Source organism: Schistocerca gregaria, chromosome 1 (assembly GCF_023897955.1).
Source record: "Schistocerca gregaria isolate iqSchGreg1 chromosome 1, iqSchGreg1.2, whole genome shotgun sequence".
Classification (NCBI taxonomy): domain Eukaryota; kingdom Metazoa; phylum Arthropoda; class Insecta; order Orthoptera; family Acrididae; genus Schistocerca; species Schistocerca gregaria.
The window spans coordinates 129,858,039-129,873,220 of NC_064920.1; the positions used below are offsets into that span (position 1 = coordinate 129,858,039).

The window sequence follows — 15,182 nt, forward strand, 5'->3', positions numbered from 1 at the left end:
CTCTACTAGGATACCTGACCTCCTCTAAAGGTGATTCCTTAATTAGAGGGACTGTCTTTAAGCCTAAAGCTGACTTCAATCTAAAAGAGGTGCAGTTCTAACACCAACTACTACAGGAATTTTCCAATAAGTGATTCCACCACCACCCACTACACTGTAAACTATAAGCTTTGCCAGCCTCCCCTTCCTCTACCTATTGAGGTGCAGGACATGCCTAGTGAAACCCGATCTACTGATAGACTCAGCTGGCACCACTCCATTGTGACCCACGTCCTCTGCCATCAATGCTTTCTCCAGCCCCATGTTAAGACACCAGCAGCCACATTAAGATAAGACCATTCGCGATGCTGAAACAGTTGCATGGAATGCACATTTGTACCACCAGTTTGAGTAGCTATCTTTACCAGGTCACCACCTACATCATGTTCCCCGTCCCTATCAATACTATTCCCACCTCTGCCCACAATCACTACCTGATACTATTTCACAAAATTCCTGCAATAACTCTCGCATGCTGTCAGTCACCTGACCCAGCCCTGCACTAGGCTTCACAATGCTGGCATCCTGGTACTCACTCCCCAAGACTTCCTGCAATTGCTCGCCCCACATCAACCATGTGGACTACCTAGCAGCAGAACCTTTTTCTTTCTGTGACTTTGCAACTGCTGAGGACTGATGCATGTTTCCTACACCTACAACTACAAGAGGCTCCAACTCTAACAGTTTGTCCAATCTATTGCAGACATGCAAAATACAACTATCTGAATACCTCCTCCTCCTAGCTGCCTTCCTGCCAACTGCCAGTTCCCATTCTCCAGCATTCTTTACCCTCCTCAAACTATCTAGTTCCTTCTTTGCATATTGTAACTGCACCTGAAGGGTGCAGACCTTATCCTCCTGCACCTCTATCGACTTATTTCTACTACAGATTCTGCATTCCCAAGAGAGCATCTGGCTAGAATGCCCACTGGCTTCCCCACTGCATTCCCCCCCCCCCCCCCCCCAATGAAAACACTTTGAGCAAATCCCACACTGTAACCCACTACTCATAAACCTACAACAAAGCCCACATTTCTCACTTACAGTAAAATTTTACAGTTACTGAAAAAAACTAAGTGACTATTTTACCTAACTTCAACTACACCAGCAGAACTATTTATAGAACTAACAATACTGGTCTCAAAATTCCTACTCTACTAAGAAAGCAACAACTTTCATTAATACTAATCAACCATAAGTAATACCAATACTAACAAAACCTCACACATGTTACTAGCTAAAACCAAAAATTCAAACAGCCATTGGAACACTCACTGAAGTTAAAACAGGGAATGAAGATTTTACAGAAATATTTCACTATAAACAATAAGAAACATCAGCTGAAAACTGCTGCACGAAATTTACTAAATGCTTCAACACACAGAAAACTCTAAAAACACAGTAAGCGAACGTTTCCAAAAGTTTGGTAAACTGTTATTTCGACACAAACAGCGCAAGACACCGTTGAAATCTACTAAATTTAATAACAGTATAACAGTGCACAAACAACTTTGTCAGAAATTAACTTCATAACCACTACAGCTGCAAACACATGCCACAAAATGTGTGTTTTCACACAGTGTGGCTGACCCTGCACTAGATAAATGCATATTGCATCTTACAACATGCAGTCACTCCAATATTTTGAAAATGATATTCACTAAGTGTCATTTCAAGATTTACCACAATATTCTTAGGTAGAAATAGCCCATTGTGTTTTTACAATGTGTGCATGGATGTGTGGGTCTCTCTCTCTCTCTCTCTCTCTCTCTCTCTCTCTCTCTCTCCCTCCCCATTCCAGTATGTATGTTGTTTCTTCAGATAAAAAAGAGTGTGAGGGTGATTTGCTTACACTTTTTGAAGTTTACCTCGAAGAAGCAGGCAGACAAATCTGTCCATTTGGGAGCCTACAAAATGTCACCTTGTATTGTGCCAGTCGATCAAGAGAATATGATGATGATGATGATGATGACGATTGATTTGTGGGGAGATGAACTGCATGGTCATCAGCACCCGTACAAAGTCACAAGTTTTTTCACAGTCAAATTTTTTTCGCAGTCCAAGCTAGCCACTGTCACAAATGATGAGTATGATGATGGTGATGATGAAATGAGGACGACAATGCAAACACCCAGTCCCCGGGCGGAGAAAATCCCCAACCTGGCCGAGAATCGAACCCAGGACCCCATGACGCAGAGGTAGCAGTGCTAGCCACTAGACCACGAGTTGCGGACAACATGTGCAGATGATGACCAAATTAGTTAGCTAATAACGTAAGCTAAGAATTACTGACAGTTGAGCTGACTATGAGATTTTCACAAGAGAAAGGTACTGTTGTCAATATGATTGAAGGCACTGTCTCATGTAAGTTCTGTTATGTGTTCTGTTTCTTCTCTCAAATCCATAACATTAACCCATTAGAAAAGCTTCTCATATGATATTTAGTGCTGTATTGAGACAAATAGTTAATTCCTGGTACTAATCAAAATTCTGACCATTTCTCAAAATAATGAAAAGTAAGATACACAACTGCATTCTTTTATGAAGCTGTACAAAGATCCCATTCGTCAAAACAGCAATGGGCACCTGTACTCCGCAAACTGTAATATGTGCTTTTAAGGATGGCATTAAGAGTAAAACTAGGGGTAAACTACTCAATGACAATGGTTGAAAAGACAAGCGGCCTCAAATAATAAAACACTGAAAATACTTTAAGCAAACGAGTGCAACACAGTTCCACAACTGACATTCCTTAATCAAGCAATAGTTGTAATTTTGGCCTACAGGCAACAATTTTCTAGCTGCACATTGCATACTGCATTGCAGTGTATCCCTTGTGACTCAGATTATGATCTGTGAAATGCAAATGTCTCTCGTAGTCCTTCAATACAAAAGTTCTTGAGTGACTTGTGCTGGCTTTCAAATATAATCATTCCATATTAGCTAGTATCTCCAATCTAGGATATTACACCTATCACATGCTGCTCTTACCACACTTAACATCTCTGTTATGTCTTCAGGCCTATAAAGGATTAATATCTCAACAGCAACATTTATTTTATCATGCAGATTACTGGATTTTCTTCACGGCATCAAACCACAATTCCATGATGTATTTTTTTCTTAAAGTAGACAACAGATATTTATCCAGTGTGTCTATATAATTATGTTTCTTTTTAATTGATTCAACTTTGTGTTCTAGGTGAAACATTGTATTAACTAAACAAAATACCTTTTTAACCTTGTTTCATACATTTTATTATTACTTTACAGAATGTTTTCATATTATAAGTCTATTTCTTAATACATAATTCACATGTACTAATACGTAACTAATACGTAACTACTACTAATACGTAACTACTACTTATACGTACAAACTACTACTAATACATAACTACTAGGAAATGGGATTATAACCTGAAACCTAGGTCAACAGTAACAATAAAGTTGTGGAACAAGGCTAAAAAAGTTTTTTGTTTACTTAATACAACTAGGCTTCTTTTTAGGACAAAAACTTGTATATGAAAAAAAAAAAAAATTGTAACAACTTACAGACATCTGTAGAGTACCCACCATGAATTTACTGTCACCTTGTGAAATGGTATCAACAATGAGACCACATTTCTCCAGTGATGCAACAACATCTTTGAACACTTTTGATTTGTTGTGGCTCTTATCTCTGGTGGTGTACATGTAGTCAGTATGAGTCACTAGTACATCAATATCTCCACTATCTGCCTTTCCCCTCCTGAAATAAATGGGGTTTCACAGTCAAAATTTGAAATATTTAACCACAAACATATACAGAGGCATAGAAAAGAATATGTAGGAGAATAGGGTGTCTAATATAAAGAAGCTAAATTCCTACGTGAAATTTCATAAAAGTTTCTACCTGTAACTTCCACATATAGTTGCCACATACTTTTCATCATTGTCAGCAAGTTGTTTCTTAATTACAGCTTCAATCTGTTGGATCTCTTCCCTGGGTATTCTCTTCTCAAAGTCTTCTAAATACCTGAGCCAAAATATAAGAGTATGGTACAGAACAGAGCAGGACGGTGAAATATTTGAAGAAGTCTATTATTCTCTCTCTCTAAAACATGGTATTGTTATCACAGAAAATATGCTGACATCTAATAGTTATAAATTTTTGATTACAAATGTAATAGCATTTTCAAGAAAGCACATGCCATTTTACATTTAGAGAGACTGCGCCTTGTAAAGTTACTTGTTCGTGCTTCTCTCTGTCATAGGCGCAATGGACTGAGCTGCGATGAACTCCTTTCACTGTCTTTTTTTTATCTAATGACATACCAATGCACTGCATACTCCTTGTCCTCTGGTCAGCAACATATTCGTTCAGCCCCACCTATGATACTACGGAGAAAACCAGAGGAAGCACACTAATTGGGAACTCCAATTTACCCAGCAGTTAATCACATCCACTAAGCAGGTTTGACATTCCAGGCAGTCTGCTTCTGAAGAGCTACACTATAGGTTAAGACATTAAAAATATGTATTAGAAACTAAACACTAAAAACATCAAAACATATGCATAGACACTAGAGACTAATAACATATGATATAAATGTATTAATAATGAAAATAGACAGATATTGATGAGGACAGGTATATATATAAATAAATAAATGCTAAAATGTTTGGGTGCACACATAAACAAAAGGAAGGAAAGAAAGAAAGAAAGAAAGTAACCATGTTTTGCAAAATACAGATCTTTTAAAAGTAAGTTTGGCTGAAAACCATCTCCCCCCAACAAGGTCATCATTTGACAGGCAGCGTTTCAGTATTATACAGATTTCTAACAAGTATCACAGGATCCTAGGCTCAAAACAAAATTTTCCTTTTGACATATATCACATGACTTATTGTTATTCAGTTGCATTTCAGTTGCATGCTGAAGTATAACAGGAGGTACAGTGGTCACATTGCAGGAGATAGCATTTAATATGTGGCGATGTCTCAACATGGACTGATTATGCCATTGACGATATTCAGGTTCTGCTAAACAGCTACACAGATATTGTGGATATCCTACTGCAAATCACTCAAATTATTAACTGGAACAGCATACACCAGTTTCCACTGTCAAAACTCCACTGGATTAAGTATAGGAGCTCAAGTACATTAGTGCACCCAAACAACCACTGTGAATAGTGTGCCTTACCAACCATGAATTACATGGTGGGGCAACTGTTGGTGCAAATATTCCATTAATAAAGACAAAATGGTCCTCAATAATGTCAAGGTCTAACACATAACAAGCTAGCTGCCCTGCTGCACCACTCAGTTCTCATTCTCCTGAAAAACTGTATCATCCCTCCAAGAACAATACGCTGTTAGCATGGATGACCATAGATGACTTATGAATATTAATACACAAACATATTTGTTTTTTACAACAAATGCATCACTGTAGTATGCTGCAGTAGCAGTTCATGATACAACACGCACACTGCCCACAACTCATGGCAAACCATCTGTAGGGCGACGTTCATAGGAATATGTTGTCTGTTTCTGGCCCTAGGAATCATGTCACTAATGTCTGGTACAAACATTTGCAGGAACTCTGTAATATGCTCATGTGTAAATCTGATCCAAAACTATCTTCTCTGCTATGTGTGTTATATTGTTGTGGTTCTCACTTCCTTTTATCTTTAACACATTACATTTCCTATTTTTCCTTTTCCTTTCTCTGATTTATTTTTATTACTTCCACTTGTCTTTCTCTTATACTACTACAGTGTTGGGCAAATAAAAGTGGCCCATATGAGTGGATATGACTGGATAAGAATGTATGCATATAACCACATCCCGTGACGTGCACATGACATGTACGCATGCCGAGTAGTCCACAACAGTTCAGAGTGTAGTTCGGGCTGTGTCAGTGTGAGTGGAGCAGTGCAAATGGGATTATAGCACTTACAGTGAAGCAGCAGGTGTTCATTAAAAAAAAAGTTATGTGACAACAAATTCATGGAAATAGAATGGTCACTTGTTTGCTGAGAAACTTAATGGTGTCAAAGTGCCAGCAAACAGTGCCTTGCAAAGCTTAGTCCAAAAATGGTTTTCAAACAAGTCAAAAAATATTCCAAGACACACCCGCACACCACAAAATGTAGCTGCAGTTCATCAGAAAATGCTTCAGAGTCCTACCAAATCAAGTCAATGCCTGTCACAAGAAACCCAGCATATCACATCGATCACACAGACAAATACTCCACCTAGGACTGCATATGCATCCCTCGGTTGTTTATGCCTTAAAACCAATAGATGCTCCTCAGTGCCTCTAGTTTTGTGAATGGCTGTCCACTGAGATAACAATGAATAGCTTGTATATGGATCTGTTCTTTATGTCTGATGAAACCTGGTTTCACCCAAATGGTTGTGTCAACTCACAGAATCACATTTTGTGCAGTGTTCGAATCTGCTTCACTTCCACAAAACACTATGGCATGGTCAGAAGGTTAGAGGTTTGGTGTGCAGTATCTGCATGCTGCATTAATGGTCCCACCTTCACTCATCAGACACAGTTCAGTGCGTTACATTTCCAACATTTTGAAACCATTTGTGGCAGCATTAATGTTGAAGTAAAAGACCTACAGTTACTTCCAGCAGGACGGAGCAACTGCCCATACAGCCAGCCGAATGTTGGAGGACATTTATACAATCTTCACATCTGACAAGAGTTGTTAGCTGAGGTCAGTCTGGCCGTGGCCCACACTAGATGGCCACCCATGTCACCTGAGCTGTCAATGTGCGGTTATTTTGTATGGGAAGCCCTCAAGTCTAAGTGTATCGCAACAAACTGCAGCAATTCCAGCAGTCCACCATTGATCTGCCTTCAGCAACTTGCTGACCTGGGCCCACAAGTACCAAGAGATGAATAGTGGTCACTTTCAACAACTGCTATAGTCAGGTTAGCACTGTATTTCCTTTCCTCTGCTGTGTTTGTTGGTACCCTGGAACTCTGTTCTCTAGACCACTTTTACTTGCTCTACCCTGTACATACAAGTCAGCACTGTTAATTTGACATGTATGACAATACCACCAAGTATTAAAAATAGTGCAGCTCCAACATACACTTAGACAATAACAATAAGTAATGCCTGCACTGCCTACAATCACAGTACAAGTCTATTCCAAGTTTACATCTATTAACCAACATTTGTGCTGTAGGTTGGTATCGAAGACAATAAAATAACTGTATGATGATTACAAAACAAATATGGCTTTAGTCAGTTATACTATCAAAATAATTTTATAACTATTTATGATTACATTTTGCTCATATACTGATCTATCATTCTCTGTTAATGCACCTGTTACGCATACATTTTACATAGGAGAGAAGCACATATATACAGATACAGACAGCTGCACATATAATAGAATAGTTCCTGTCAACGTCAACTATGTCAACTGAAACTAACTACTGTACATGGCATATTAATTTATTTTCAGATACTTGCTCACATGTGATTTAACAAAAAATATAAAACATGGAAAGTGCACAATGGAATAACAACAACATGGAAAGGATTGATTGCTACTCACCACATAGAGAAGGCAATAAGCATTGAGCTTGACACACACACAATGAAAAAGAATGCTGGAAGTAATTCAGTTGGACAAAGTTCTTCTTCAGAGGTAAAAAACGCACAAGCACACACACACGAACACACGAACACACGCGCACACACACACACACACACACACACACACACACACACACACACACACACACACACACACATGACCACTGTCTCCATGAACTAAGGCATGATTGCATCTGACATGAACAGCAGTCTAGCTGGGGAGGGTGGTGGAGGTAACGAGGCAAAGATGAGAGGGAGAGGAATAGTGTGGTAGGTACGGGGGAAGATGTGGGTGCAGCCTGTGGGAGTGTGCTAGGATATGGTGGGGACAGGATAGGGCTGCTGGGTGCAGCGTCAGGAGGCTGTGCTGTGGGTGGAGTTTGGGGGAGGGGGGAGTGAATGTGTAAAGTGGGACAAGAGCAGTAGAAAAGGGGAAAGGACTATGTACATGTCTTGGCATGATAGAAGGTGTTTAGTGAGGGAGCATGGAAGAGGATTGGTGGTGGAGGATAGGGACTTGGGAAGGCTGAAGCATGGGGTGTTACGGGAATGAAGAATATGTTGGAGAGAATTCTGTCCCCAATGCAATTCAGAAAACTGGTGTTGGTGGGAAGAATCCTGATGGCACAGGCTGCAAAGCAGTTATTAAAGTGAAGCACATCATGTTAGACAGCATGTTCAGCAACTGTGTGGTCCTGCTGTCTCTTGGCCACAGCCCAGGAGTGGCCATTCATGCAGACAGAAAGCTTGTTAGTTGTCATGCACATGTAGAATACAGCAAAGTGGTTGCAGCTAAGTATGTAGATCACATGGCTGCTTTCACAAGCAGCCCTGATGGGATAGGAAATGCTTGTGACAGGATTGGAGTAGGTGGTACTGGAAGGATGTAAGGGAGAAGTCTTGCATCTAAGTCTGTTGCAGGGGTCTGAGGCATGAAGCACAGGGATGGGAGCAGGGATGGAGTAGGGGTGCATAACAATATTATGTAAGCTGGGTGGGTGGTAGATTACCACTATGGGAGTGGTGGGGAGGATAATAAGAAGGATTTTTCTCATTTCAGGGAGGTACTCAATGGGAGGTACTCAAAACCCTGAAAGAGAATGTATTTTATCTGCTCAAGTTTGAGTGGCACTGAGTTACAAGAGGAGTGCTCCTTTGTGGCCGGACAGTGGGAATGTGGGGGATGATAGGTGACTGGTGAGATGAGGCATGTTACATCTGTTTCTGAACAATGTTGAGAGAGTAATTCAGTTTGTGAAGGCCTCAGTTACACACATGGAGTATTTGAAGAGTGACTGGTCACCACTACAGATGCAACATCGGCTGGTGGCTATGCTTTATGGATGTGACTTCTTGGTGTCGAGTGGGTGGCATCTGTTGAAGTTGAGGTATTGTTAGTGGTTGGTAGGTTTGGTGTGGACAGAGGTACTGATGTTGACACTGAGGAAAGTGGCTTGTTAAAGTCGCTTGTTGAGCTGATAAGGAACGGTGGAGAAGTTGCTCAGGTTCAGGAGGAATATGGCTAGGGGGTCCTCAACTTCAGTCCACATCAACAAGATGTCACCAATGAATATAAACTAAGTAGGTGGTTATGAAGGCTTCCTCTACGTGTTCCATAAATAGGTTCACATAAGACAATGCCATGCAAGTGCCAACTGCTGTAACATGGATTTGTTTGTAGGTGATGCCTTCAAAGGAGAAATAATTGTGTACTGGGATATGGCTTGTCATGGTGATGAGGAATGAGATTGTGGGTTTGTAATCAATCTGGCATTGGAAAAAGCAGAGTTCAATAGCAGCAAAGGGGTGTACAATTGAGACAATAGTGTGGAGAGAGGTGGAATCAAGAGTGATATGTATGGCATCAAGTGGTAAAAAAAGAATAACTGCATAGAGTTGGTGGATGAAATGGTTGGTATCTTTTGTGTAGGAGGTTGGGTTAGCTTAATGGTAGGAGGCTGAAGGTGTTCATCCATGAGAACAGAGATTTTCTCTGTGAGCGAACAGTAACCACCCACAATTAGCCATCTTAGGGGTTCGGTTTATGAACTTTAGGAAACAGGTAGAAGGTAGGAGTGTTGGGAATGATGGTAGTAAGGTAGAGAAATAGACTCAGAGCAGAGTTGCTGGGATGTACCTACAAGTCTGAGGAGGAACTGGAGATATTGATGGATTTCTGAAATGGGGTCACTGTGGCAGGGTTTTTAGGTGGACAAATCTGACAGCTGGAAGAGTTATTCCACCACATAATTCCTGTGGTTCATAACCACAATGGTGGAGCCTTTGTCAGCAGGTACAGTTATAAAGGTCAGAATAAATTTTTAGGTGGTGGGCTGCAGCTCTTACAGCAGATGTGAGGTTCGTCACCATGTTGAGAGATTTGGGGTAAAAGAGCAAGGCAAAGTTGGAAAGGAGTAGTAGGGCAGAACCACAGTTTGTCGGAGGTGTAAAACTGAGTCAGGCAAAGTTCCATATTGGTTTTGGGTTGAGTCTAACTTGTAGAGTTAGTCATGAAAAACTGTAGGTTTCAGGAAAGGACAATGTCTTCAACAAGCCTGACTGAATTTGGAAGTGGAGCAAAAGGTAAGGCCTCTGGAAAAGATAATTTTACAGATAACAGAGATGAGGTAATGCATGGGGGCTGATTTATATGGTATTGCAGGAGTAGGTCAGTACATGCTATGGACCAACAAAATTTGTGTGCACAGAGATCATTGTGGAAGGACAGGTTGCAGCCAAAGATCCCATCTTTGGTGGTCAGGCCATCTTAAGAGATTCCATGAGCTGTGCAACAATGCAGGAACAGAATATGGGACTGTGCTTTGGTTAGAGGTAGTGAAACTTTGCATTGGCACAGATGGAAGGGGCAAGGATCCATAGTGAATGATAAAAATGCAAAACGTTCTCCTCACACAGTGGTTAGTTAGTTACATTTTCCACAGATCATCTGAAAGGTTCTTTTATCAAGTGATGTGGAAAGAGTCAGTTTAGAGGGTATGTATACAAAATTAGTGCTAACATTAATGAACACTTACAGGGTGTATACGTGGACAAGGAAAAAAAAATCCCAAATTTCTCCCGGATTTCCCAGTTAAAAATACACTTTCTCTCAGATGAAAATACACTTTTTCTGTATTAAGTGACAGTATACTTTTACTCGGAACTGTAAAACTTATCAGTTCATAGAGATTGCAATGTGCTTTTGTAACCCAGTCGTAGTTCAAGTCATGTGATCTCACCAGCCGATACAGCGGATACTCAAAGCAAAGGACATGTCATGTCGTCAGCCAATAGTATTATCACTGTTAAGTAGCGCGTACATACAAATAGGAAAAGTTCATGGTTTAAATGAATATATGCAGTGCTGCTACAAGAAAAGAAAAGCTTTCACATACAATATTGGTATCAACGATTAATAGGCTGCAAGAGAAACTTACCGTTCACGTATAACGTTGGTCTTCTTTGCGCGTGTTACATTTTAAGATACATCACACAAATGTGCCAGTAAAATTTTTAATAACGACATGAATGTATGATGATCTGGGCTCAAAATTTTTCTAAATGGTCATCCTCAAAGAGTTGATTTTTAAATGAGAGTCAAACGCTCTGTGATTAAAGAAATTCATCACACATAGTTCATATTGGGTGAAAGGAAATTTACTTTGAAAGTAATGCTTTTCTCAATCATTCGCAATATTTTCCTGCGACCTGTTAGAAAGAGGTACGCCCATATGATCGTGCGTGTAAAACATTAAAAGATCTTACGTTACTTCATAAAAGAAACAAAACATCAGAGAATATTCTAAGAGCATCAGAATTTCGTGAACTATAATAACGTGCATAATTTAGTTTAAAGTGCACATTCGTACATCCAGATTCGGTTGTAAATTTTCTTGGCATACCAGTACTGTAGTATTTCAGTTTTGGTTCTTTATTGTGGCATAATGCCATACCTGCAAGAAGACATAAACATGCTCTTTTGAAATGCAGGGAACAGTTGAAACTAGCCAATAGTGTGGAATTAAGCATTTCGTTACTAGTAAATTGACTGCCTCAGCGGAAAAGATTAATAAAAACCACTTTTCTTTAGCAAACAGACAAAAATAACTTCATTGTTCCGCAAGGCAATTAATGCTTGACTGAAATTGCCGCCCGGGGCAGATACCGCTGTTCGCTCCTAGTGAATATGGCAGCTTGTGCGCAACAGTAAAATTTTTCCGAATAGCATCTTGCTGCTATTAATATATAGGTAACAGACACACTTTAGTAGCCAGAAGCAGGAGAAGGTACTACACACACGCGACGCAACTGCACATGCGCATGGGCCCGCACGCAGCTGCTCACATGAATCTAATGTAAACAGTTGCGACGTCACATTCCCTGGGGGCAATTTGTTGTTATGAAGCATTGCATAGTCTTCCTAAAGCCTCTGACACATTTTGCTGCTGGCAGATGCTTGTATCAGCATTGTGTTTTGTTGTTGTACATGACACATTTCCTTTGCAAGTTAAGTTTTATTTTAGTCTTTTTCTCTCGTTCATGGTTTATTGCTGCAGTATTATTCTGCAGTAGCGGGATACAGTAATATCCTTTGTTTGAATATTATTTCTTGCCAGTCAAAATGACAAAAATTTAACTGAAAACTAAAACAAAAAAAATCCCGGAATTCTAAAAAATTCCCGGGTATTTCCCGGTTTTCTCCCGGATGAAAAAATTCCCAGGTTTTTCCCAGATCTCCCGGTTATCCCGGGCCGTATACACCCTGACTTAATGTTTTAGTCCTACTCATCCCACTAAACTATAAAAACAGATGTTTTTTATACTGGCTATCAGTTTTTACATAGAAATTCATCAATGGAATAGAAGGAGTTGTTCAGGAAAGTGATTTTAGGTTAGATTTACAATTTGCTTTGCTAACCGTCTGACATTTTATGTTATTTGGCAAATGATCAAAAATTGTTGTTGGTGTATACTGAACACCTTCCTGAACCACTGACGGCTATTATAAAAAAGCAATAAAGGTCACTTTTGCCTCTGGTGTTGTAGGTTGGTTGGTTTGTTGGTTTGCGGGATTTAAAGGGACCAGACTGCTATGGTCATCGGTCCCTGGTTTGTAGGTGTGGACATCACTGCTGATCCCAAATTGTGAAGGATTATTTATGAGAAATTTCATTGGCAACCATAAATGTTGTGATGGTGCAGCTAAAATGCCTATCTCTTAGTTGTGCAACTCTTCTGGAATACAAACCTAAGTAAATTTTTCCACTTAAGTGTGAGACTAATCTTGAGTACATTACTTATTGGAATATTTGTGAAAAAGCACTCAATAAGGAAACTGTATGATAATTGTTTAAGTCCCTCTTGTTGCCTTTCCTACGAAATGGTTTAATAACTGCATATTTTAAACTGTTTGGAAAAATTTCCTGTGCCAGTGATGCATTCCATATACCACTAATGTTATTACTTATTAAGTTGGAAATGCTTCTCAGAATTCTGCTTGAAATTCCATCAACACTACATGAGCTTTGCTTATTTAGAATTTTTAGAGTTCTGTTAATTTCAAGATAGGATGTAGGTAGTACATCTAGTTGCTTAACGTTTAGTGTAATAACATTTTTAATATTGGGTTGGTGCATAAGTTCACAGTGTTTTTCCATAAGTTTAATAAACACAACAAATACACATAACAGAGACCTCAGTCATCAATATATCCTCCCTCACTATTTATAACAGTATGTCACAGTTGGGATAAATTGTTGATTTCTCAATTGTAGATATCACACGGTTTTTAGGTGAAGAACTTGTCAAGCCATGTTCAGAGTGCATTTTCATCCAGAAACAAAGTTCCTTAAAGGTTGTTCCATAAAGAGTGGAAAACGTGAAAATCTGAAGGTGCAAGATCAGGTGAATAAAGTTGGTTTGGAATGACTTCTCAACCCACCTCCTCTATAGTGTTTATGGCCAGTCTACCAGAAAGCAGGAGGGCATTATCATGGAGTAGCATTACTTCACACAGTCTTCTTGGTCATTGTTCTTGGACTGCATGAATGTACACAGATCTTTGTACAAGGAGTTGCTGTTTTCTCTGAGCTCAACCATTCCTTTCCTGTAAGGAAATCACATTAACATAAAATTACACACATCAAAAAAAGTTTTGCATCACCCTTGTTCCCAGAATTCCTGAAGATAGACATTTACTGTGGATATTGTATAACAATACATGTATTGTATAACAATACATGAACCATGGACCTTGCCATTGGTGGGGAGGCTTGCGTGCCTCAGCGATACAGATGGCCGTACCGTAGGTGCAACCACAACGGAGGGGTATCTGTTGAGAGGCCAGACAAACGTGTGGTTCCTGAAGAGGGGCAGCAGCCTTTTCAGTAGTTGCAGGGGCAACAGTCTGGATGATTGACTGATCTGGCCTTGCAACATTAACCAAAACGGCCTTGCTGTGCTGGTACTGCGAACGGCTGAAAGCAAGGGGAAACTACAGCCGTAATTTTTCCAGAGGACATGCAGCTTTACTGTATGATTAAATGATGATGGCATCCTCTTGGGTAAAATATTCCGGAGGTAAAATAGTCCCCCATTCGGAACTCCGGGCGGGGACTACTCAGGAGGATGTCGTTATCAGGAGAAAGAAAACTGGCGTTCTACGGATCGGAGCGTGGAATGTCAGATTCCTTAATCGGGCAGGTAGGTTAGAAAATTTAAAAAGGGAAATGGATAGGTTGAAGTTAGATATAGTGGGAATTAGTGAAGTTCGGTGGCAGGAGGAACAGGACTTCTGGTCAGGTGACTGCAGGGTTATAAACACAAGATCAAATAGGGGTAATGCAGGAGTAGGTTTAATAATGAATAGGAAAATAGGAATGCGGGTAAGCTATTACAAACAGCATAGTGAACGCATTGTTGTGGCCAAGATAGATACGAAGCCCACACCTACTACAGTAGTACAAGTTTATATGCCAACTAGCTCTGCAGATGAAGAAGAAATTGAAGAAATGTACGATGAAATAAAAGAAATAAAAGAAATTATTCAGATAGTGAAGGTAGACGAAAATTTAATAGTAATGGGTGACTGGAATTCGAGTGTAGGAAAAGGGAGAGAAGGAAACATAGTACGTGAGTATGGATTGGGGCTAAGAAATGAAAAAGGAAGCCGCCTAGTAGAATTTTGCACAGAGCACAACTTAATCATGGCTAACACTTGGTTTAAGAATCATGAAAGAAGGTTGTATACGTGGAAGAACCCTGGAGATACTAAAAGGTATCAGATAGATTATATAATGGTAAGACAGAGATTTAGGAACCAGGTTTTAAGTTGTAAGACATTTCCAGGGGCAGATGTGGACTCTGACCACAATCTATTGGTTATGACCTGTAGATTAAAGCTGAAGAAGCTGCAAAGATGTGGGAAATTAAGGAGATGGGACCTGGATAAACTGAAAGAACCAGAGGTTGCACAGAGTTTTAGGGAGAGCATAAGGGAACAGTTGACAGGAATAGGGGAAAGAA

The 15,182-nt window shown here is 39.9% G+C and overlaps 1 protein-coding gene across 1 annotated transcript in view; it reads right to left on the minus strand.

Moving 5' to 3' along the window:
• LOC126334833 (DNA polymerase beta-like) overlaps nt 1-15,182 on the minus strand; it is a 64,843-nt gene that overhangs the window by 30,803 nt on the left and 18,858 nt on the right. The window contains exons 4-5 of the mRNA XM_049997497.1: nt 3,935-4,057; nt 3,616-3,790 (exon numbers count right to left, since the gene is read on the minus strand). Of these exons, the coding sequence (XP_049853454.1) occupies nt 3,616-3,790; nt 3,935-4,057 (298 nt within the window). The remainder of the gene's footprint in view (nt 1-3,615; nt 3,791-3,934; nt 4,058-15,182) is intronic.